The sequence below is a fragment of the Erythrolamprus reginae genome, chromosome 3 (assembly GCF_031021105.1).
Source record: "Erythrolamprus reginae isolate rEryReg1 chromosome 3, rEryReg1.hap1, whole genome shotgun sequence".
Taxonomy (NCBI): domain Eukaryota; kingdom Metazoa; phylum Chordata; class Lepidosauria; order Squamata; family Dipsadidae; genus Erythrolamprus; species Erythrolamprus reginae.
Genome location: NC_091952.1, coordinates 207,329,779 through 207,352,613, shown reverse-complemented (window position 1 = coordinate 207,352,613; position 22,835 = coordinate 207,329,779). Strand labels below are relative to the sequence as shown.

Below are 22,835 nucleotides of genomic sequence, written 5' to 3'. Positions count from 1 at the left end.
TTATAATATAAAAAACCCATAAAAAACCATAAAAAGGCAGTCATTCCCATTCCGTCAATTTACTCTCAACACATTCATCGGCCGGGGGGGACTAGAGTCTAGTGGCCCTAAGCCTTGTGGCATAGATGAGACTCTTGCAGAAGGCAAGGAGGGTGGGGGCAATATGAATCTTTGGGGGGGGGAGATTATTCCAGAGGGCCGCCGCCCACACAGAGAAGGCTCTTCCCCTGGGCCCCACCAAACAACATTGTCTAGTTGACGGGACCTGGAGAAGGCTGATGCTGTAGTACCTGACCGATCGCTGGGATTCATGTGTTTGTTAAAAACATCATGCCAAAACAATCTTATTTCATTCTTTGATAAAGTGACTATAATTAGTAGACCATCAAAATGCTATGGACATAGTATACTTAAATTTCAGTAAGGCATTCAACAAAGTAGACCATACACTTCTTCTAGGTAAACTACAAAAATGTGGGATAGATACTCAATCAGTTGTCCTTAATTGTACTATATCTACATGGAGGGAAGTAAGCACAAGTTTCTCCCTTAGGCTCACTACTCTTTAATATCTTCATTAAATGACTTATATAAGGGAATAGAAGGGAAAGTCATCAAATTTGCAAAGGACCCTGCACAGAAATTGCCACACCACAGAAGACAAGCTCAGGATCCAAACAGATCTTGAACAATAGGCCCTATCCAATAAAATGAAATTTAATGTGGAGAAAAGCAAGGTTTTATACTTAGGCATGAAAAATCAAAGGTACAAGTACAGATTCGTCAAAACCTGTCTCAAAAACAGTACCTGTGAGAGGATCCTTGGAGTACTAGTAGACAATCACTTAAATATGAGCCAAAACTATGTGGCAGCAGCGAAAAAAGCTAATACAATCCTTGGTTGCATAAACAGAGATATAGAATCAAAATGACGTGAAGTATTATTACCATTTTATAAAATCTTAGTAAGGCCACAATTGGAAGACTACATCCAGTTTTGGTTACCACATTACAAAAAAGATATTGAAACTTTGGGAAAAAAAGGGCAGAGAAGAGCAAATAAGATGATTAAAGGCCTGGGGACTAAAACATATGAAGAATAGTTGTAGGGAGTAGATATGGCTAGTCTAGAGAAAAGAAAGACTGGGGTGACATGATAGCAATATTCCAGTATTTGAAGGGCTGTCACAAAGAAGAGGGGGTCAGCTTATTTTTCAAAGCACCAGAAGGAAAGAGAAGGAACAATTAATGGAAACTAATAAACGAGAGAAGCTGCCTGGAATTAAGGAGAAACTTCCTAACGGTGAAAACAATTAACCAGGAGAACAATGTTGACTTCAGAAGTTGTGGGTTCATGACTGGAATTTTCAAAAAAGAGACTGGACGGTCACCTGTCTTAAGTAAGGTCTCCTGCTTGAGCAGGGAGTTAGACTTGAAGACCTCCAAGATCCCTTATTCTGGTTGGTTGATTGATTGATTGATTAACTGAATGGTACTTCAAAGGATCCCAAATAACACTGTACTACACTTCCAAATGGGATATCTTTACAGGGATCCCTTAGAAAAGAGATGTACAGTGATCCCTCATTTTTTGCAGAGGATGCATTCCAAGACCACCCGTGAAAAACGAATTTCCGTGAAGTAGAGGAAAGATATTTTTTATGTATTTAACGAGTATTTGGACTTTTAAAACCCACCCTGTGCATTGAACAGTCATTCTGTTTCTCAGCTGGAACTACATGTGATATCCTACCAGATTCTTTAATAGAGTACTGTAGAAGAATTTTATGAATTTTTAATGAATTTAAATTTTTTAAATAGATTTAATGGATTTAAGCCCCCTTTGAAAACCCGTGAAGTAGCGAATCCGCAAAAGATGAAGTAGCGAAGGATAACTGTATATCATGAGGTTCGAAGGCCATGTGCAGTCTTTATACCCTTAGGTATGGCTTTTAGAGGCCTTCAAGAGATCTTATCAAATTTTAACTTTCAATGGCAAGTCCTTGGAATGGTTACTGACTGCAAACAAAATGGGAATCAATGCTTGCAGGACCACCAGAAAATCAAATGCAGTTTAATACTACCTCAATAAATAGTTTCAACTTATGAAAATTAGTGATTCTGGTTTGCATTGTATTTATCACAACCTACTTTATTGTTTATAATACTGGGCAACATTCAAACAAAGTGAAACAAATACAGGAATGACAATGAGATGTCATACAGGAATGACAATGAGACGATGATCATAGGAATAGAAACTAAGTACTGTGAAGATCAATATGCATGTCAAACTTGGTGAATGTGGTTTGAATACACTTTCAATATATTTTGAGGCATGTTTCTAGGCAAGTTATCAATTTTAATAAACTATTTTAGTCACACATGGAATATATCTGTGCTTTTCATGCCAAGATTAATCTAACTTTATCTAACCTGCTGCTTTTCAGACATCTTGGATTACTGCCCCCATCCATTCAGTTCACTGAGAGCTGCTGGGCTGGTATTGATTCTCTTTTTCATTATCGTTATAATACTTATAGCAATATAATATATGCTCATCTCTTCAAACCAAGTCCCATACATAGGCTTTTATGGGAAGGCACATTGGACGAGGTTATGGCAAAATGAGCATTCTGACATTGCAATACAAACTCCATCTTCTGTAATTGTATGTAGCACTATAATACAAGTACCCAAGAGTGGATTTTGCATCTTGACTTTATGACACATATTTTGTTATTATCATGGTTAGAAATGGTTCCATGGAGTTTAATAGATCTTATTCCTAGGAAAGTCAATATTGGATTGCAGCCTAAGTAAGCTATTACTCAGTCTTGCCACTTAGAAATGATTAAATTTCAGAAAGTTTTAGTGATAAATTGTGTTTGGGAACATTGCAGTTTGTAACATACCCTTCTTGGGAGTCCCTTTTGAATCGAATTGAATGGTGCATAATTAAATCTTTATAGAACATAAAATTATAAATTATGAGATGCATCTGGTGGCAAGGTGAGACAACATCATAATGTCCAATTTTTGGTCATTTACACTGGTCCGTCTAGTATTAAGATGTTTCTTTTAATATTTCTATATTTTTAAAAAGCTACATTTTTCCAAATATCACCAATTTAGAATTTTATCATGTTCTAATAATTATTCTGTAACAGACGTTTTATGCCTAAACAAATAATATTAAGATTCAGGTTATCTATGCTTACTACTAACACTACAAAATAACAACAGGTGGAATAAGGTAGATTAGGAAAAACCACAGATCATAAAATTTAGCCAGTTTAATGATGTGCCAGGCTATATGATTTCATTGCACATCAGGAAGTAGTTACAAGTGGGATGTGGGTAACAAGAGGATTTGAAAGCAAACCACTTCATCTCCCAAAGGATGTCTTGTGTTCACTTCAAGAAAATCTGGAGGGGACATTGCTATTGGCTATCTGCCTCACCCTTTGGGCTCACTTGCACTCCAGAGAACTTAATATACACCTGCAAGTTAAGGCAGTTATGTGTTAGCCAATAGGTATAACTGGGGCTAGTAGAATCATTTTTTTAAGCAGAATTTTATTGCATGATGAGTGTTCTATCTCAGGCCTTTCAAATTGAAACAAAAGGCTAAAACCCATGAGTTAAGCTTTGAATTACAATCTTTATGTGAAAAAGCAGCATTTACAAGCAGGATTCAATCTTTGAAAATTCGGGGAATAGAGTTCACTGCTATGAAGTTATCTGATAAGCTTCCGGGAAAGGTGCCAATGTCAGGGCTAATTGCATTCCAGCAAGATAAAATGGGCAATGAATCATAGGGTATATAATTCAGCTCACCACATTCTGACAGATAGGCAGCTTCCAACAGAAGCAGAGCAGAAATCAGGTATTTGAGGGAGCATTTTCTAGAATCCCAGATCTAACACAGCATCCATGAAAGCAACATTAAAACTCCACCCAGAATTACTCAGAATCCTTCCCTTTTATATCTGCTGGGAATGATCAGCAAAACTCCTAGAGTTAAAACTACAACCTGCTTCCTTTTTCCATACAAGTGTTGTTGTCTGCTTTCTAATCCCCTGAACCAAGCATCTAAGAGTGGCTCATCTACTCTAATGTCCCTTTGGTCTTCTGACTTTGGCCAATCCCTCATTGACATATCTGCTACCTCTGGTGATCCCTCGGGTTCATCCATGTCTATTTCTCCATCACTCTCACTCTTTGTATCAGCTGGCAACACACTGGCCCAGGGTACCCAGATTTGCCTGGCTGATCCTCCTCAGAATCTATCATTACTAGAGGTGGACGAGGAACACTCACAACAAGTGATGCTGGTTTTTCCCAGATCATTATGTCAGTGCAGATTACTGTTTCTTCAAAAGTACAGTGTTCCTCTATCTTTCTTCATCTCAAGTTGCAGGAATCCATCTACAGCAATGATGTGAATTTTTTTCCCTTGGGTGCCAAGAGCGTGCCTGTGTGCTATCATGCCCACACCATAATTCAATGCCTGGGGAGGGAGAAAACAGCTTTCCCGCCCCCTGGAGGCCCTCTGGAGGCTGGAAACACCCTGTTTACCAACTTCCGGTGGACCCAATTGGCTCACGTTTCATCCTCCCCAGGCTCGAAAGGCTTCCCCGGAGCCAGGGGGAGGGTAAAAACGCCCTCCCTCACCCTTCTGAGGCTCTCTGGAAGCCAGAAACACTCTCCCAGAGCCTCTGTGCAAGCAAAAAATCAGCTGACCGGCACACACATGCACCTTGAAGTTGAGCTAGGGCAATGGCTTGCGTGATATCAAATATGGCTCCGTGTGCCACCGGTGGCGCCCTTGCCATAGGTTCGCCGTCACTGATCTACAGTATTAATTTAGGGCTGTATAAAGATGGAAGACCTACAAATCTTATTATGCATTGAGCTCCATATTCCTTAAATGCCACTAGGAAGAAAGTTTATTGCATGGAGCTTCATCAAGAAAAAGTGTAATATCTTCTTGAGGAAATTTCTTCAGGCAACCAAAATGTGTTTGGAAAAGTTTAAGCTAGTCCTCATGCTGGGGCATGCCAAAGGATTGGAAATGTTCACTACTACCAGACATTGATCATGTTCTCAATTTGTCATCGGTCTCCTTTGATGTAATGATAATGTCATTCCAGTAAGCTGGACCATGTTGAGAATCCCAGAAGGAATTATTTTTCACTCTACTCAAGGAAGTTCCAATGTAATGTAATAATTAAAGTCTTGATCTGGGACTGGAGAGATCCAGAGTCATAGAAATTAGAGATATTCAAGCTAAATTCCTTTAAAATCTATTTACTTCAATGTCTTTTTTCCAGAGAAGATAATATTTACAGAAAAGCTAGATCAATATAAAAAGAATGACACATACCTGATTTGATGTTAGGTTTTATTTTATTTTTTTTATAAATGCCAGATTATTTTGAGATAGAATATGTTGAAACTGGCAATAAGAAAGAAGCTCTCCATGACAAATTTGATGGAAATAGATTGAAGGAGGTTAGGATAGCAGTTGGCAAACAAATGCCTATCACCTAGGCCATGGATATCAAACTCAAGTCATCACAGGGGCATCACGTGATATATTGGGTCTCCCCCCCCTTCTCTAAACTGGACATGGGCGTAGTCAGCATATGATGCATCCGGCTCACAGGCTGGGAGTCTGACAGCCCTGACCTATTCCTGTAGTGAAATCCAAATTTTTTTACTACTGGTTCTATGTGCATGGCTTGGTGGGCATGGTGTGGCTTGGTGGGCATGGTTTGGTGGGCGTGGGAGGAGAAGGGTATTGCAAAATTTCCATTCCCGCACCACTCTGGGACCAGCCAGAATTGGTATTTGCCAGTTCTCGGAACTACTGAAAATTTCCACTACCGATTCTCTGAACTACTCAAAATTTCCACTACCAGTTCTCCAGAACCGGTCAGAACCTGCTGGATTTCACCCCTGACCTAGGCTAACCTCTAAAGCTAAACAGCATCAAAACTGATTAGAACTTGGATGAAATATATTGTTGCTCTTTGTAAGAAGTGACCACTTCTTGCTGAACAAGCAGAGTTTGTTGCAGAATATAGAGGAAAATAAGACTGCCATTGTCTAGGGATCAAGCTCAGTGAAGAAGTAAATGCAGAGGATTAATTAAATTTGGATTAATTCAAGTTTGGATGGGAAATTTAGGAGGAATATGCACAACACAATTTTCCCCCTAACTTGGTCTTAGGTAATTGGCTAACTTGAGGGACCAAGGAACAAAAGTAAGTCTTTCTTCTGGTGAAACTTATTTAAGTCTTTATTTTCAACTAGCAAAGTAGTGTGTGTGTGGGGGGGCACATACTGCTTCCTGGATGCTAGATGCCTGGGTGGCCCCTGGAGTGGTGCTGAAAAGCAAAAGGAAGCAGTATGCTCCCTCTCATATTTGGTTACACCAGGTGACTTCATTATTATTATTATTATTATTATTATTATTATTATTATTATTATTTATTAGATTTGTATGCTTCCCCTCTCTGTAGACTCAGCGGCTCACAACAATAACAAAGACAATGTAAGAACAAATCTAATAATTTAAAAAACACTAAAACCCCCATTATTAAAAGCAAACATACACACAAACATACCATGTATAAACTGTATAGGCCCAGGGGAGATGTCTCAGTTCCCCCATGCCTGACGGCAGAGATGGGTCTTAAGAACTTTACGAAAGGCAAGTAGGGTGGTGGCAGTTCTAATCTCCGGGGGGAGCTGGTTCCAGAGGGTCGGGGCCACCACAGAGAAGGCTCTTCTCCTGGGTCCCGCCAAACGACATTGTTTAGTCGACGGGACCCGGAGAAGGCCAACTCTGTGGGACCTAACCGGTCGCTGGGATTCGTGCAGCAGAAGGCGGTCCCGGAGATATTCTGGTCCAATGCCATGAAGGGAAAACATTTTATCTTTCCCATGGCCAGGTGATAAGGGAGGATAACTTGTGGCTTAGAGGGTAAGAGCACTGCCTAAACAAAGCAAGCATTTCGAGTGTGTGTATACACACTTTATAAATGTTTGACCTTCATTTTTTTCTAATTATCAATTTTTCTAATCTAGCCATTCAGACAGTGTATTTGATATGGAAGATAAACAGATATACTAACAACATTTATCCATGTTTCTATCTTATTCTGAATCAGTCTGTTTGTCCAGATTCATTTATTTTTCATTTTTTCCCAGGAGAAAACTCAGGTGTTCTGCCATACCTATTAGTCTTAATAGAAGAGCTCTTCATGAGAGTAAAAATAGAAAGTGAAAAATCTGGGTTAACATTAAATATTAAGAAGACAGAGTTAATGTCAACCAACATACCCAGTGAATTTACAGTTCAGGGAATTAAAAATAGTAGCTGGTTTCATTTTCTTTAGCTAAATTATAAAGATTAACAATGTGCTGGAGAAATAAGGAGAAAAATAATCTGAGGCAGGAAGACAAAATAATATAAGGCCATAAAGGATAAGAATATTTCTTGACCACAAAAATCCGAATAGTTAAAACAATACTCTTTTCCAGAGTAATTAGCTATAAAGTATAAGCTTTGAAAAAAAAGAGCGAGAAATAAGATAACCACAAATATGGTTGCTAAGAATATCACAGGATACAAGAAGAACAAACAAAAACTCCTTTGGGCTGACAATTAGAAATTTTAAAAGCTGTATGTAGACATTTGTTGTTGAGTATAGAAAAATGACAATGCTTCATACAGTTGAGGAAAATAGAAGTGGAAAACGTCTATTTCCCTTAATACATTATCCAATGTATGTGGATGTTATCACATAAATGATGGAAAAATCCTTGAAAGAATACAGATGAGGTTGAAGTTGAGATGGTGAACATTTGTTATGAAGTCATAAGGAGTCAAGCCTGACTAGATGTCATCTCACTAATTTAAGAAGCAGAAGGGAAGATTAATCTGACTCAGCAGTCATGACATGCTAGTAACATATCAGTATTTCTGTCTGAGCATAATCTTGTATATACAGTATTTGCAGTAGATATAAATTACAGGATTGGAACGAGGACTGCTGACACTTTGAACTCTCAATGGCAGAAATGTGGTAATGCTTGTGTTCATATTCTTAAACTGAATGAAACACGCTTACCATTAATAGGTTTAATTTATATTTTAGGACTCTTTTCCTAAATTTTGGTAGAAGTATTCATGTGATGAGAATATGAAAAAAACACCACAAAATTTCATAGAAATAGAAAATCATACCCAAAGCTCTAAATATCATTTTATTTAAAAGGACTACAAGGATATCTAGTTTTTGATTAATTGAAAACTGAGTTAAAATAATCATTTCTTCCTTTCACAATATTCTCCATTAAGTTTTGAAAGTGTTTGTTTGCTAAATCTCTCACCACCCTCCCTTTGTGAAACACCAGCTTCATATGAACATCTGTCTCATGAAAAAACAACCCAATTTGATTAGGAAATCCTAAATATATATCTCAAGAGATACATGTGTTACATTGCTTAGCTTTTGCCCTGTCAAATTGTGTATGCATTTACTTTTGCATGTAGCCTTCCCCATTTCACTGTGACAGAATAAGTTGGATCACAAGTTGGCATTATGTTCATTAATGCAGGTGTATATGGAAGTATCTTTCTAATTGCTAGAAATTATTTTTTGCTTCTTTTCATTCTGTGATTTAAATTTTTTCTGGAAATTGGAAAATTATCAATAAGTTCTCTAAACCTACTATCTAGGCTAATTTTGTTCAAAGGTCTCTTCAAAATATTCAGCTGTAGCTGCCCTCCTTAATTTTGCTAATAATTACTGACGTTTTTCTTCTTAATTCATGTGCACTATAAATTAAAAAGCACTGGACCTGCTATCAAATACAATGTTGCAAGGATCAAAATGATAAAATCAATATATGTCAGTTTGCTAAGGGTATGAGACAACATTAAAGTAAAACAATATCGGGACATCCAACAGGGTGCAGTGCTGTTCTTAGTTCGTAATGAAAATGCTGTTCAAATATGCACATTATGTTCATTTCAACTGCATATCCCTTATAATGAATATTTCAAATACATGCCGCCACTATTCTCAAGATACACTGTCTTAATTCTATAGCAGGATATTGTTGAGTAGGTTTGATTCTATTCAGATATTATGATTTAATTATGTCTTTTTTTAGACATTTGAAATTTATATATAAATGAACAGCCCTATGTCTTTGTGCATACATAAATCTCTACATTTGACTATAAGTAATAGATTTCTCAGTATAAGATTTTGGATATTATTACTGGCCCGATGATATATGCAATTTTTGAAAAGTCGAAGGATTTTTGATAGAATATAGAATAGAATACAATATTGATAGAATATTATACTTGTGCAGATATATGCAGTGCTAAAAAGTCATGGCATATTTCAATTAGTTTAAACTAACAGAGATGACAGATTTTGAAGTCAAGTAATTTATTAGGTCAGGTCATTCAAAGTATGAAAGAAAGCTTGCCTTCCTAGTATTTTATGGATTGCACACGGATTTTATTCAAATAAGGTAATAATAAATGAGAAGAACTTATACACTGCTAAATTGTTAATTTATTAATATTTCCATCCTAAACATTCATAATCTTCTAATCATTAATATCAAAAACAATAACACAGAAGCAAAAATCTTAAGGCAAAATCAAATCTTGAATTTTCAAAAGGTTGCAGTTTCTTTGTTAAAGTCCCTGATACAGATAGTTCAGCTATCAAGATCAGTACTCACAGGAGTTAAATACTCCCAGTTCAGTTCGGTCCGGTCGGTTGTCGTAGAGGTGGCAGTGGTCACAGTGTGTGGCTTCCCCCACCTGCCCGGACACCGCCATTTGGGTTCTTTTACCTTCTGCACACACACATAACTCGTTGTGCATGAGCAGAGGGTAAAAGAATTCAAATGGCAGCGCTTGGGCAGGTGGAGGTAGCCTCATATTGTGATTGCTACCAACTCTATGACAATGGGAAGCATATGGGAAGAAAATGATCCAATAAGAATCTGAATGACCTATAAAGTTCAGTGAAGGCCTACCTGTTTATATGAACATAGCCATTTAGTGAAATTGATTCTTTTATTTTAGAAAAGTACAAAATATAGGATAGTAAAGTTTTATTTTTCTACATATATGTTTTCTTTTTTGTAGCTCCTTATTTCCAGAATAGTATGTTTTCTACAAGTTTTCCAATACTTTATGCTTTGTAAGTGTTGAATCTTATGCAAACATCTAAGAGTGTCTGAGTGTGAGCATGACCGAGAGCGTGCGCACCTGGTTTAAATGCAGAATATTTTCAAATGAAGTAAGAAGAATAATTCAAGAGTCCACTTGAATTACTTCCCCTGTAGACTGGAGTGGACTTTTCCATTCCTTTCTCTAGTTTAAAAGAACAAACCTTTAAAAATAATAAAATAAATTGAGTGTGTGTATAATAGAAAGTTCTTAAGTAAGATTATGCAAATTTCTTGGACCGGGGAAAATAAAGTTTCAAATAACTCAAGAGTATTGTCCATTCTCCTCCAGATCATACCAAATCGTGTATGTTACTTTCCTCTGAAACAGAAAAAAAGTTCAAGACGGCATTCCTAATGACAGAAATAGGTAATTTGTGGGATGCTTACTCTAATTGAGAGCATTTATTTCTAGAAACTGCCAAACCATCCCTAAAACAGTATGATCTCAGAGAAGAATGAAACAATTCATTTCTGAATCTGTGAGCATTTCATTCCCATACACTTATATTATGTTTCATTTGCTGCATTTCTTATAGTAGGCATGTCTATTATTTTAAAATTTAAAGTCCAGCCCAGTCAAAGTAAGTATTTCTAAGTCCACTAATTTCAGAGGGAAGACTGGTATCCCTCATTTCTTATCTTGGAAATATAAAAACATAATAATCTTTAATAAAATCCACTGCTAATTAGACTTCCATTTTAATTTGTTACATTTCAGTCTTCTTTTTCATGTTTATCTATTATATTTCAGTACTAAAGTTAATTTATTACTGAATTGCCAATTTCAATATATTCAGTACTCAAATGAATGGAATCATTCACATTTGCAACAATAAACTTCAACCAATAGCATAGAAAGTTATTTTATATTTCTTCAACAAAATTAAATTGCTTAAAGTTTGAGGCTGTCACATATTTTGAAGATTTTCATTTGCAAACTAGTTAAAGAGAAAAGCATAAGGATATAGTAGTAAAACATATATTATTGTTGCATCATTGATAATTAAACTTTACGTTATATTTCAATAATACTTACTGATTACTTAATATTTGTATAACACACTTGTTTTAAGCATTTACATTCATTATCTAATCGTAATCTTTACAACACTGAATCAGCATCGTTATCCATGTATTGCACCGAATTAATGGAATTGGGAGGGAGTGCCATTCCATTAATGGCCAACGTAAGACACTAGGGAGTTTTAAATTCAAAAATCAATTTTTTAGCCACTATTTCACCACTGTTGATGAAATGTTGATATATCACAGATGCCTCTTCAATGAGAATCCTCATGGAAATATGTAAGGAGAATCTCATATCTGAGGATCTGTGGATGAACTGTAGATGTAATCTCCATTTTTTACTTTTCAGTTTTGACAGTCTTTATTTCTACTTTTTGTTGAAATAAATTAAGTGGTTGCCTATTGACTACTTGGCCACATTATTATGAATAATCTTTTTATATTCTCTCTCTCTTTCTTTTCCATAGTCAAGGCCCATTCCCTCACATCTTACTTCTGCAGTAGCTGAGAGCATCCTAGCCTCTGCCTGTGAAAGTGAAAGCAGGAATGCTGCAAAGCGCATGCGATTAGACCGACCGCAGCAGGTACAGTGATATGCATGAGAAATGGAGAACACAAGATATATGTTAAGATGTCAGTTGTCTGAATAAAAAAACAAAATAATCATAGAAAGGCAAAACCTGTAAAGAAATAATAGTTTTCTTATTATTTTTTTTTAAAAATCTCTATTGTTGAGTTTTTTCCAGTTGAAAGTGATATTGTGTGAGTGTATTGTAATATGAAAATTATCAGTCTATTCATAGTTTTGAGTTAGGTATTTTTCTAAAAAAGGGCAGGAAATGTCTTCAGTTTGTATTGAAGGAAACAGGAGAAAAGTAGCGTAGGAAGTGTTCTGCCGGCGTGTCTCAACCGCCCGTAATTACAGGGTAATTAGTCCAGAAAGACACATACCACACGATAGAAGGAAAACCCAAAAGTCTTTATCAACAGAAAAACAGAAACAGCTCCCTTTTTAAATGTCAAAGGGATTTTCTGGTACACACAAGGCACAGGTTAAATGCAATCCAAATGCTCACCCAATAACTGGGAAATTGATTCCAATTCTAAAGTCCAGAAAGTCCACACAATCTTGAACAGCAAAAACCACGATCTTGACGAAACTATAAATCAGATAAACTGCCATGAGGCTAAAACAGCAGGGTGCTCTTTTATCTGTAGCGTTAATTACAGCAGCCCCACCCAACCACAGGTGGCCTCATTTATCTCCTGTAATAATCTTCAGTTGTTGTCTCCAATGCATCAGTCTACGCATGCGTGGATGTGTCATACATTCTTGTTCAGAATCCAGGGATGATAAGGATGATTAATCTCCTCCTGGGCTGTCTGCCAAACTCCCCTCTTCCAAGTCACCCACACCTTCTTCTTCTTCCAAGGAAACTTCACTACCTGCCTCTGTCGGCAATAAAACAGGCCTATGACATGTTGATGGTTCCCCTGCATCCACCTCCACATTCCTTGGGGCAGGAGCTGGGCCAGAGCCAACCACAACAAGGAAGATACATGGGCTTCAATCAATATCTGATTGCCCATGAGCTCTATTGTCTATAGTTTATTCTGCCTGGCTATTGCAATTAACCACAACATAGTTAAGGCAAATTTGTAACATGACTTGGAAGCATTTTATGAAAATTTTAAAAATAGTTTATCATTGCACACTAAAAGTCTCATTGTCAATATTGTATTGTAAAATATCAGACATCAATAGGTACTGTATAATAAATATTCATAAGGTCATCTCCATTGCTTCAGTGAGAATCTTTGAAGTGTTATGGACAAAGTTGTAAAGCAAATTGCATTTTTATTGTATTTAAATACAAATTATGTCATTATAATACATGTGCAACAACAACAACCCCCCCCCCGTAAAAGTCTAAAATCAGCTACAAAATTATCTAACAAGAGCAAGCAAAAATAACTGATAACATCTGTAAATAAAATGTTAGTGTATGAACATCTTTACAGAGGAAAGCCAGTTTATTTTTTTGAATCAGGGACTTTCAGAGTTTGTGCAAAATCATTGAGAAAGGTGCCTCCTATTTTTGGGCCAACATTACCACTACAAGATACCATATATTTTGGAGTATAAGACATATTGGAGTATAAGATGCACCTTAGTTTGGGAAGAAAAACAAGGGGGAAAAATTCTGCCTACCAGTGTCCTTAGCCTGGTCAGTTTCAACAAATTAGTTTACTGGTTGTTTCGCTGCCCGAAAATGCAGTGCAACAGAGGCTAAAAATGGGGCATGCGGAGGCCTAAAATGCAATGTGCAGAGGCCGAAAATATGATGTGCAGAGGCAGCAATCGGCGGCAATGGGCTTTGGCGATCCCCACAGCCTTGAACAGCTCTCAAACGGAGCATTTGGAGGCTGAAAACATGAGGCACAGAGCCCCAAAATGCAAGCCATGTTCTGTGATAATCTCTGCAGCCAGGAAGAGGACATGTGGAGGCTCCCCAAATTCAGTGGGAGAAAAATGTGTCTTATACTCCAAAAAATATGGTAAGTCTTGTATCTCTCTTTTTTTTAACCCACCAAGCTGTCTTCAGAAATGGGTTACAATGCTTTCTATACTGCTTGGACAATTAATGTGAGCTAATTACTATTATGTTTCTCTTATCTTTAAAAATTAATAGGGAGAATCACAGTACACGGTATAGGGATTACTGAATGTTTAGCATCTCAGATACAAAAACATTTGGCTATTTCTAAATTTGTAAGGACAAATTTAGACTCTTCAGCATTGTCAAGATACTCTGGGTTTTGATACTGTGCTCATGTAAACAGTTAAGCTGAGAATCCTTCAGAAATTATTATACCCAGTGCTTCAGAACATCTCATAAACACAGCTATTTTTTTAGAAAGTGCAATCTTTTTCTGTTCTGTGCTGACATTGTACTTTAAGAAATCTCATTAAGGTTAAGACTTTCTAATCATTTTTAATGAAATGCAAGCTAGTAAAACAATATGCGTTTCATTTTACTCTGCTATGTCTGATACAATGAAGAAAAAAATGAATGTATTTATTATTACATGCGTGTGAGTATATAAAGCGGTGCAAATTAATGTCACCCAAAACTTGAAAGAAAGCTGTGCTAATATATAATTGCATGTATATCTTTAGCGTAATCACACCTGACAGCAACCCAAAAGCATTTTCTACCTAAGATGGCATAACTAATCACAGCTTCACTTCTCTGTACTCATCTCCATAATGAGCAGATTGTCTCTATGGTACAGCAATCTATCCAGACAATGACCACAGTAACTTGTTCTGACAAAGGAGCTCTCCGAGCAAGGCGTTTGCGCCAATTAACTATTTCTAAGAGTCAGGCTGACCACTCTTTTGCCATAGTTCTTTAGATTGATGGTGGCTGCTATTCCAGAATAGCTCTGGGAAGTGTTCAAAACAAATACAATGCTAGCCTGCAACTCTGGAGGAGGAGCAGGTAGTGAGCCCTGATATGTTTCCATTCCTAATGTTCTGTGCGAGGCAGAATTTATTAGGATTTTGAAAGGAACCGTTCTGCCTGGAAAGTTGTTGGTAGTAAAACCAGCCCACTTTGAAAAGGATAAACTAGGAAAGATCATAAAATGGCAAAGCAAATTATCAACCATCTGGAATAACTTTATCTAAGGAAATCTACTAGCTATAGTCATTGCCAGTAAGGTGAGAGGCAGTATGCATCTAAATAATTTGTATCACAATCATTCCAAATAACATTTGACTTCCAACATCTGGTTGGCCAGTTTGGGAGTAGAATATTAAACTGGAGAGGTTTTTGATTTGACCCAGTAGGGCTACTTTCACATTCTTGAAGACACACCTACATTTTTGTGTAAAAAAAAGTACTCCATATATTCCATATACTCCATAAATATTGGCTGCTATCCCTACTGGAACTTTATTTTGTGTAAATGGAAGCATACTGAGCTCTTCTATTTAACTAGCACATGATCTTGGAGGGTTAATGCATTTTTATTCAGATAAAGTTCCCCGAACACTTAATGTTAATGGGATTTAATGAACCAAATCAACAGCCAAACAGCATCTAGTCCCTGTTTAGAAATAAAAATTTCCATCTCTACTGATCGCATCAACTCTGTAACCTTATTGAAATTGAAAGAAATTCTTGGCCACTCTGATATGCCAAAACACTCAGCTGTAATTTGAGCTTTTAAGTTTATTGCTCATAAAATTTAAACTAGGTCAAGCCCAGAAGAATTAAACCTAATAGAAAACAAACGTTATGTCAAGATGGTTCTTTACTAGATTGCATGTAAAAAAAACAGCATTGTCCAATCAGACCATGGATACTAAAGAAAATGCCCTCAATCCCCATTTGCACAGCTGGTCACATTCAGCAACTAATGGACTTGGATAAGGATGTGCATTTCTATTTACATCAAAAGTTGTACCACTTTTGTTTTTGGATCAGAATGAATGTGTTACAAATTGGCCAAAAGATTGTTGCTGTTCAATATTTGTACTGACATATTTGTTGCAAGATTCATGATGGCTAGAGTTGAAATTTATATTACAGATACTGTACACAGAATGCTTGGATAAGGGTAATATTTCATAAGAACCTCCATTTGTCTGATAACTGTAGAAAACAGATCCTTGGATTATACAGTACAGATAGTCCTTGATTTATATTCACAACTTGAGTCCCAAACCTATGTTGCTAAGTGACACATTTGCCTAATTTTTCGACCTTCCTTGCCAAATTTGTTAAGTGAATCACTACAATTGTTATATTAGTAACATGGTTGTTAAGTGAATCTGGCTTCCTCACTGACCTCACTTTTCAGAAGATTGCAAAGGGTGATCACGTGACCCTAGGACAGTGCAACCATCATAAAAACAAGTCAGTTGCCAAGCATCTGAATTTTGGTCACATGACCATGGGAATGCTGCAATGGTCATAAATGTGAAAAATGGTCATAAGTCACCTTTTTTCAGTGCCATTGTAATTTTGAATGTTCACTAAATGAGCTGTTGTAACTTGAGGTCTTCCTGTATAAGTATTCCAATGATGAGTAATGATTAACTAGTTTTCCAAACAGAAAATTCCTGATATACAAGGGTGTCTTAGATCAGTGTTTTTCAACCAGTGTGCAGCGAAACATGGTCAGGTGTGCCGCGAAGAAGGAAGCTCAGGTTCCTGTCTCGCAACTTTTTGCTGAGGGAGCGAAGAGCAAAAAGTTGCGAGACCAGAAGCTGAGCTTTCTTCTTCGCGCCTTCCAAGTTTTCTGGCACCTGCAGCATCCCGCACGGCTGGAGCTTCCCTGGCGGCGGCGGCAGGTGAGCTTTGAGGCCCAGCGGGGCTGTAACTGGCTCACTGGCTGGGCCGGGATGGAGATGCCAGCCCCGCGCCCATGCCCAGTGCATGTATGGGGTCCGGCAACACATCCAGCTGCCGTCGTCAGTGCCTCCACCCTGGAGCTCCTGCTCGCAGCTGGCCACCCTGCTGCTGCCCCATGGCTACTGCTTGATGCCGCTGTTGCCGGTGTGGTGTACAAGAGAGAAAGAGAGAGACAGAAAGAAAGAGATAGCAAGAGAGAGAGAGAAAGAGAGAGGGGTAGAGAGAAAGAGAGAGAGAAAGAAAGCAAGAAGTTTGAAGTTTGAAGTTTAATCAGATTTGTATGCCGCCCCTCTCCGCAGACTCGGGGTGGCTCACAGCAATAGCAATACAATGTAAGACAAATCCAATATTTAAATTAATTTAAAAAGAGAGAAAGAGAGAGAAAGAAAGTAAGAGAAAGCAAGAGAGAGACAAAGCAAGAGAGAGACAAAGCAAGAGAGAGACAAAGCAAGAGAGAGACTGTCTGGGAAGAGTTTGATCTGGTGACACCTGATGAAGTGGACAAGGCCATTGGAGCTGTGAGTTCCGCCACCTGTTTACTGGATCCGTGTCCCTCCTGGTTGGTCTCGGCCAGCAGGGAGGTGACACGGAGCTGGGCCCAGGAGATTACCAACGCTTCCTTGGGGAGGGGAGTTTTTCCATCACTCTATAAAGAAGCGCTTGTGCGCCCCCTCCTCAAGAAGCCCTCCCTGGACCCAGCTGTGCTTAATAACTACCGTCCAGTCTCCAACCTTCCCTTTATGGGGAAGGTTGTTGAGAAGGTGGTGGCACTCCAGCTCCAGCGGTCCTTGGAAGAAGCCGATTATCTAGGTCCCCAGCAGTCGGGTTTCAGGCCCGGTTACAGCACGGAAACCGCTTTGGTCGCGTTGATGGATGATCTCTGGCGGGCCCGGGACAGGGGTTTATCCTCTGTCCTGGTGCTCCTTGACCTCTCAGCGGCTTTCGATACCATCGACCATGGTATCCTTCTGCGCCGGCTGGAGGGGTTGGGAGTGGGAGGCACTGTTCTTCAGTGGTTCTCCTCCTACCTCTCTGGCCGGTTGCAGTCGGTGTTAGTGGGGGGACAGAGGTCGACTCCTAGGTCTCTCCCTTGTGGGGTGCCTCAGGGGTCGGTCCTCTCCCCCCTGCTATTTAACATCTACATGAAACCGCTGGGTGAGATCATCCAAGGACATGGGGTGAGGTATCATCAATATGCTGATGATACCCAGCTTTACATCTCCACCCCATGCCCAGTCAACGAAGCGGTGGAAGTGATGTGCCGGTGCCTGGAGGCTGTTGGGGCCTGGATGGGTGTCAACAGACTCAAACTCAACCCGGATAAGACGAAGTGGCTGTGGGTTTTGCCTCCCAAGGACAACTCCATCTGTCCGCCCATTACCCTGGGGGGGGAATTATTGACCCCCTCAGAGAGGGTCCGCAACTTGGGCGTCCTCCTCGATCCACAGCTCACATTAGAACAACATCTCGCAGCTGTGGCGAGGGGGACGTTTGCCCAGGTTCGCCTGGTGCACCAGTTGCGGCCCTATCTGGACCGGGACTCACTGCTCACAGTCACTCATGCCCTCATCACCTCGAGGTTCGACTACTGTAATGCTCTCTACATGGGGCTACCTTTGAAAAGTGTTCGGAAACTCCAGATCGTGCAGAATGCAGCTGCGAGAGCAGTCATGGGCTTACCCAGGTATGCCCATGTTTCACCATCACTCTGCAGTCTGCACTGGCTGCCGATCAGTTTCCGGTCACAATTCAAAGTGTTGGTTATGACCTTTAAAGCCCTTCATGGCACTGGACCAGAATATCTCCGAGACCGCCTCCTGCCGCACGAATCCCAGCGACCAATTAGGTCCCACAGAGTGGGCCTTCTCCGGGTCCCGTCAACTAAGCAATGTCGGTTGGCGGGCCCCAGGGGAAGAGCCTTCTCTGTGGCGGCACCGGCCCTCTGGAACCAACTCCCCCCGGAGATTAGAACTGCCCCTACTCTTCCTGCCTTCCGCAAACTTCTTAAAACCCACCTTTGCCGTCAGGCATGGGGGAATTGAAACATCCCCCCCCTGGGCACGTTGAATTTATATATGGTATGCTTGTGTGTGAGTCTGTTAGTTTGTGGGGTTTTTTAAATCTTTAAAATTTTAAATTGTTGATTACTTATGATTTGTCTTTTTACATGTTGTGAGCCGCCCCGAGTCTTCGGAGAGGGGCGGCATACAAATCCAAGTAATAAATAAATAAATAATAAATAAATAAATAAAAACAAGAGAGAGACAAAGCAAGAAAGCAAGAGTGAGAGAAAGAAAGCAAGACAGAGAGAGATATATATATAAAATGAGAGGATGGGAGGGAGAGCGAGAGAAATGAGAGCAAAAAGGGAAGAAAAAAAAGAAAAATGAGAAAAAGATTGATGCAGAAAATGAGAGGAAAGAGAGAAAAACAAAAGAGAGAGAGAAGTGACTCTTGATTTGAAACATATGATAAAAAGCACCCAAACCCCCCCCCCAGCTCTCACCTGTTTTTGGAAAGAATAAGAGAGAGAAAACCCCCCAGCTCTCACCTGTTTTTGGAAAGGGTTCAAGAGTGTGTATACACACACACACACACACACACACACACACACAAACAAACAAACAAGGGGGGGGGGGGAGACAGGGATGGAAAAAGAGAGGAGTGTCTTAGAGTGTCATTTTGTGTCATTTTGGTTGGTGGTGTGTCCCAGGATTTTGTAAATGTAACAAATGTGCCATGACTCAAAAAAGGTTGAAAATCACTGTGTTAGATTATCCCTCTAAATTTCAGAAATGCACAAAATATTACAATTTACCTCATACACTACCTATATCTACTGGATTTATGTATCAAAATTACATGCAAATGTGATTGCTGCTATGAAGATATTCTCATGGTACTACAATCTTGTCTGTAATTCTATTTTTAGACTGAGTGGACAGTATAGTTCATTCCCAGGCCAATTCTATTTTTCCTGAGCAGTTAGTATCACACATGAGAAGAAGCCATATAATTTATTCTTCATAAAATCTTTTATAGGGATTATTGCAACAGTGCAGGCTGCAGTGACATACAAAAAATCCCATGCCACTCCAGATTATGAGTAATGATTAAAGATACCTCCTAGAATCATTCGCACTATGATTTGAATATTAATCCTTAATATTGCATCTACTTTTAAAGGAAGTTATGCCTACTTCCTAAATTGTAATTATATAACATGGGAGTTGACTTTTCACAACAGCCAATTATTCTCTATTTTGTCTTTCTTGTTGTTAAGTCTAGGTGCTTTATGTCTGGTGTTTGTTTTTTTGAATTGTAAAGTCCCAAAACCCTTTAGCTTCTTTATTGTTAATATTTTGTGTCCATAATCTATGGTTAGAGTCTCAGATTAAGACTGATTGGAAATTTTAGAATTCAAGTCCTAACCAAGGACCTAGTAATTATTAAAGTGGGGTCTAAGAAAGAAACGATTCCAAGCCGGATGAGGTGGTCTTTTTTTTAAATGTAGGGAATTCTTGTCCAATAAATTCAATACTTTCAGATATCAAAGATCAAACCTTTTTTTGGGAGCCGGTGCATCTTATATTCCAAAAATATGGTAATTGATGTAGCATTAATTTTGAATGGCATATAGCAGTGATGGCGAACCTTTTTTCCCTCAGGTGCCGAAAGCCCGCACGTGTGTACTATCATGTGTATGTGATGCCCACACCCATAATTCAATGCCTGGAGATGATGAAAATGGTCTCCCCCCTGGGAGGCCCTCTGGAGGCTTGAAACAACCAATTTCCCAAACTGTGGTGGGCCCGCTAGGCCCATTTTTCACTCTCCCTGGGCTCCAGAGGCAAAAATGCCCTCCCTCCTGGAGACTCTCCTGAAGCCGAAAATGCCCTCCCAGAGCCTTCGGGTGAGCTGAAAATCAGCTGGCTGGCATGCACATGCCCAGTGGAGCTGACTTAGGGTAACGGCTTGTGTGCCAGCAGATATGGCTCTACATGTGGCACCCATGCCATAGGTTTGCCATCACTGGTATATAGCATGAGTGGCAGCCTTTGTCATTTGCCATACTGGGCTGCTGGGAGTTCAGTAATGTATGGAATAATAAGAAGTCTCGAATCTGGAGGTTTGCATTCCATGCCCCAGAAAACTGAATAACAATCATCTTAATGATACTTTCTGAAATATAACCAGGGTAATCTATCACAGTGTTTCCCAACCTTGGCTACTTGAAGATATCTGGACTTCAACTCCCAGAATTCCCCAGCCAGCATTTGCTGGCTGGGGAATTCTGGGAGTTGAAGTCCAAATATCTTCAAGTTGCCAAGGTTGAGAAACACTGATCTATCATATCAGACATGCCTCTTGGTTCAGGTAGAAAATGAGACTGACGGTGAGTTAAATGCAATGCCTCATGATGCTTCTTTCTTCCATGTTTCTCTTCTATGATTCCATTATACAATTCATCATGGTATCATGATAACAAGCCAAACAAATACCAATATTAGCATAATAATTGCCTCTTAGTTTTATCTGTAGTTTCACTTTAGACGTCCATGCTCTGAGGTATCCTTCATAGAAAAAAAGGTAGAGACTACAGATTCATAGTTATACGTCGACCAGTTATAATGATGTCAGTTAAAGAATATATAGCGCTTCCTTTGTTTTATTTCTGGCTAGATTAAAATCTTGCTGTGGTTGTATTACATCTTTTCTTAATTTTTTGAAAATAATTCATTTAAAAAATTGTCAAACAACAGTATAATGTCTTAATCTTTTTATGAAACATATGCTCCTCTAACTTGATACACTTCACTGGATGTTGTTCCTGCAGGATGAGCCTGCTTCTGCTGACAAACCATTTAAACAGGAACCAACGCAGGTCACACACTCAACATCAGCTGTTTCCAGTACCCAGGAGGTGCTGTACATCAATGGAAATGGGACCTACAGTTACCATAGTTACAGAGGGTTGGGAGGAGGTCTGTTAAATCTCAGTGATGCTTCTACTAGTGGTGAGTGTTTTTGCACTTTTGCATATACATTTGCATGCATGCATATCTATCCTGTTTGGAAAATTGCTTCCTCTTTATTTCAGAATAAAAATTAGCCAGACTGTTTGTTCTATGGGCCAGCATCCTAATATGTTAATGGACACAGATTAATAAAATTTAAACTTCAGCTCTTTCTCTAATTAAAACTAGATATATATATAATATATAATGTAGAGTAATAGATTTGGGAAAAACAAAAAGAATGATGGCAAACCAAGGTAAATGGAAAGAATTTTCATTTTCTTTAATAGAATGGAATTATCTCTGCCTACTTTATCCATTTCTCAGCATCCATGACATTTAATACCCTTAGTTTTTTCTGAATTTCAGGTATATTGCTAAAAAATATTCCAGGTACTTACAAGAGGAAAAATAGTCATTCTGATAAAATTCACAAGAAATGTGGAAGTATTAGAGCCAATGCTGATATATTTATCTTTAAGTCAGACTACTAGTTTTCATTACTACCTCATCTTTTAAAGAAAGTATTACTGTTTGCTCCAAATCACTATTGTCCAATTTCTTATTTTGAGGAATTCTGTGATTGTGATAAATTTGTGATCTTGATCTGATCTGGCCATCTTTATTCTTTCATGTCAACTTTTTATAATTACTATAAATAAGGAATATCTTTAGTCTTTATGTGCACAAAACTCTCTCATTCTATCTGCCTGGATATATGACACAGATGTTCCCCATTGTAGAAACTATTAACATCATATATTTAATGTCATTCTGCCTCAGGAAATGTGGAAAACAAGCATTTCTATGAATGTTTTATCATTTACATTTGTAATATAGAGGACAAATCATCATGAAGAATGAGTATACAGTATATAGCAGAGTTTGTAATCTTCTTTAGGACAGCAATATTGTGGATGTATTTCTAAATAATTCTAAGTTCATATCCTGATTCTAACCATGTTTATTTAGAAAAGAATGTCCCATTTAATTTAACAAAACTTTCTTTTCAATATTGCAGTGAACTATATAATATAAAACTGTTTCTGCTGGCAGAACAAGTGTAAAACCCAGATGCTTAAATTAT

General features: G+C 38.5%; 1 protein-coding gene across 2 annotated transcripts in view; it reads left to right on the top strand.

Annotated features, from left to right (window-relative positions):
- Positions 1-22,835, top strand: part of NOL4 (nucleolar protein 4) — a 140,338-nt gene that overhangs the window by 101,497 nt on the left and 16,006 nt on the right. For both annotated transcript variants that reach the window (XM_070749153.1, XM_070749152.1), the window contains 2 exons: positions 11,772-11,888; positions 21,568-21,748. In XM_070749153.1, the coding sequence (XP_070605254.1) occupies positions 11,772-11,888; positions 21,568-21,748 (298 nt within the window). The remainder of the gene's footprint in view (positions 1-11,771; positions 11,889-21,567; positions 21,749-22,835) is intronic.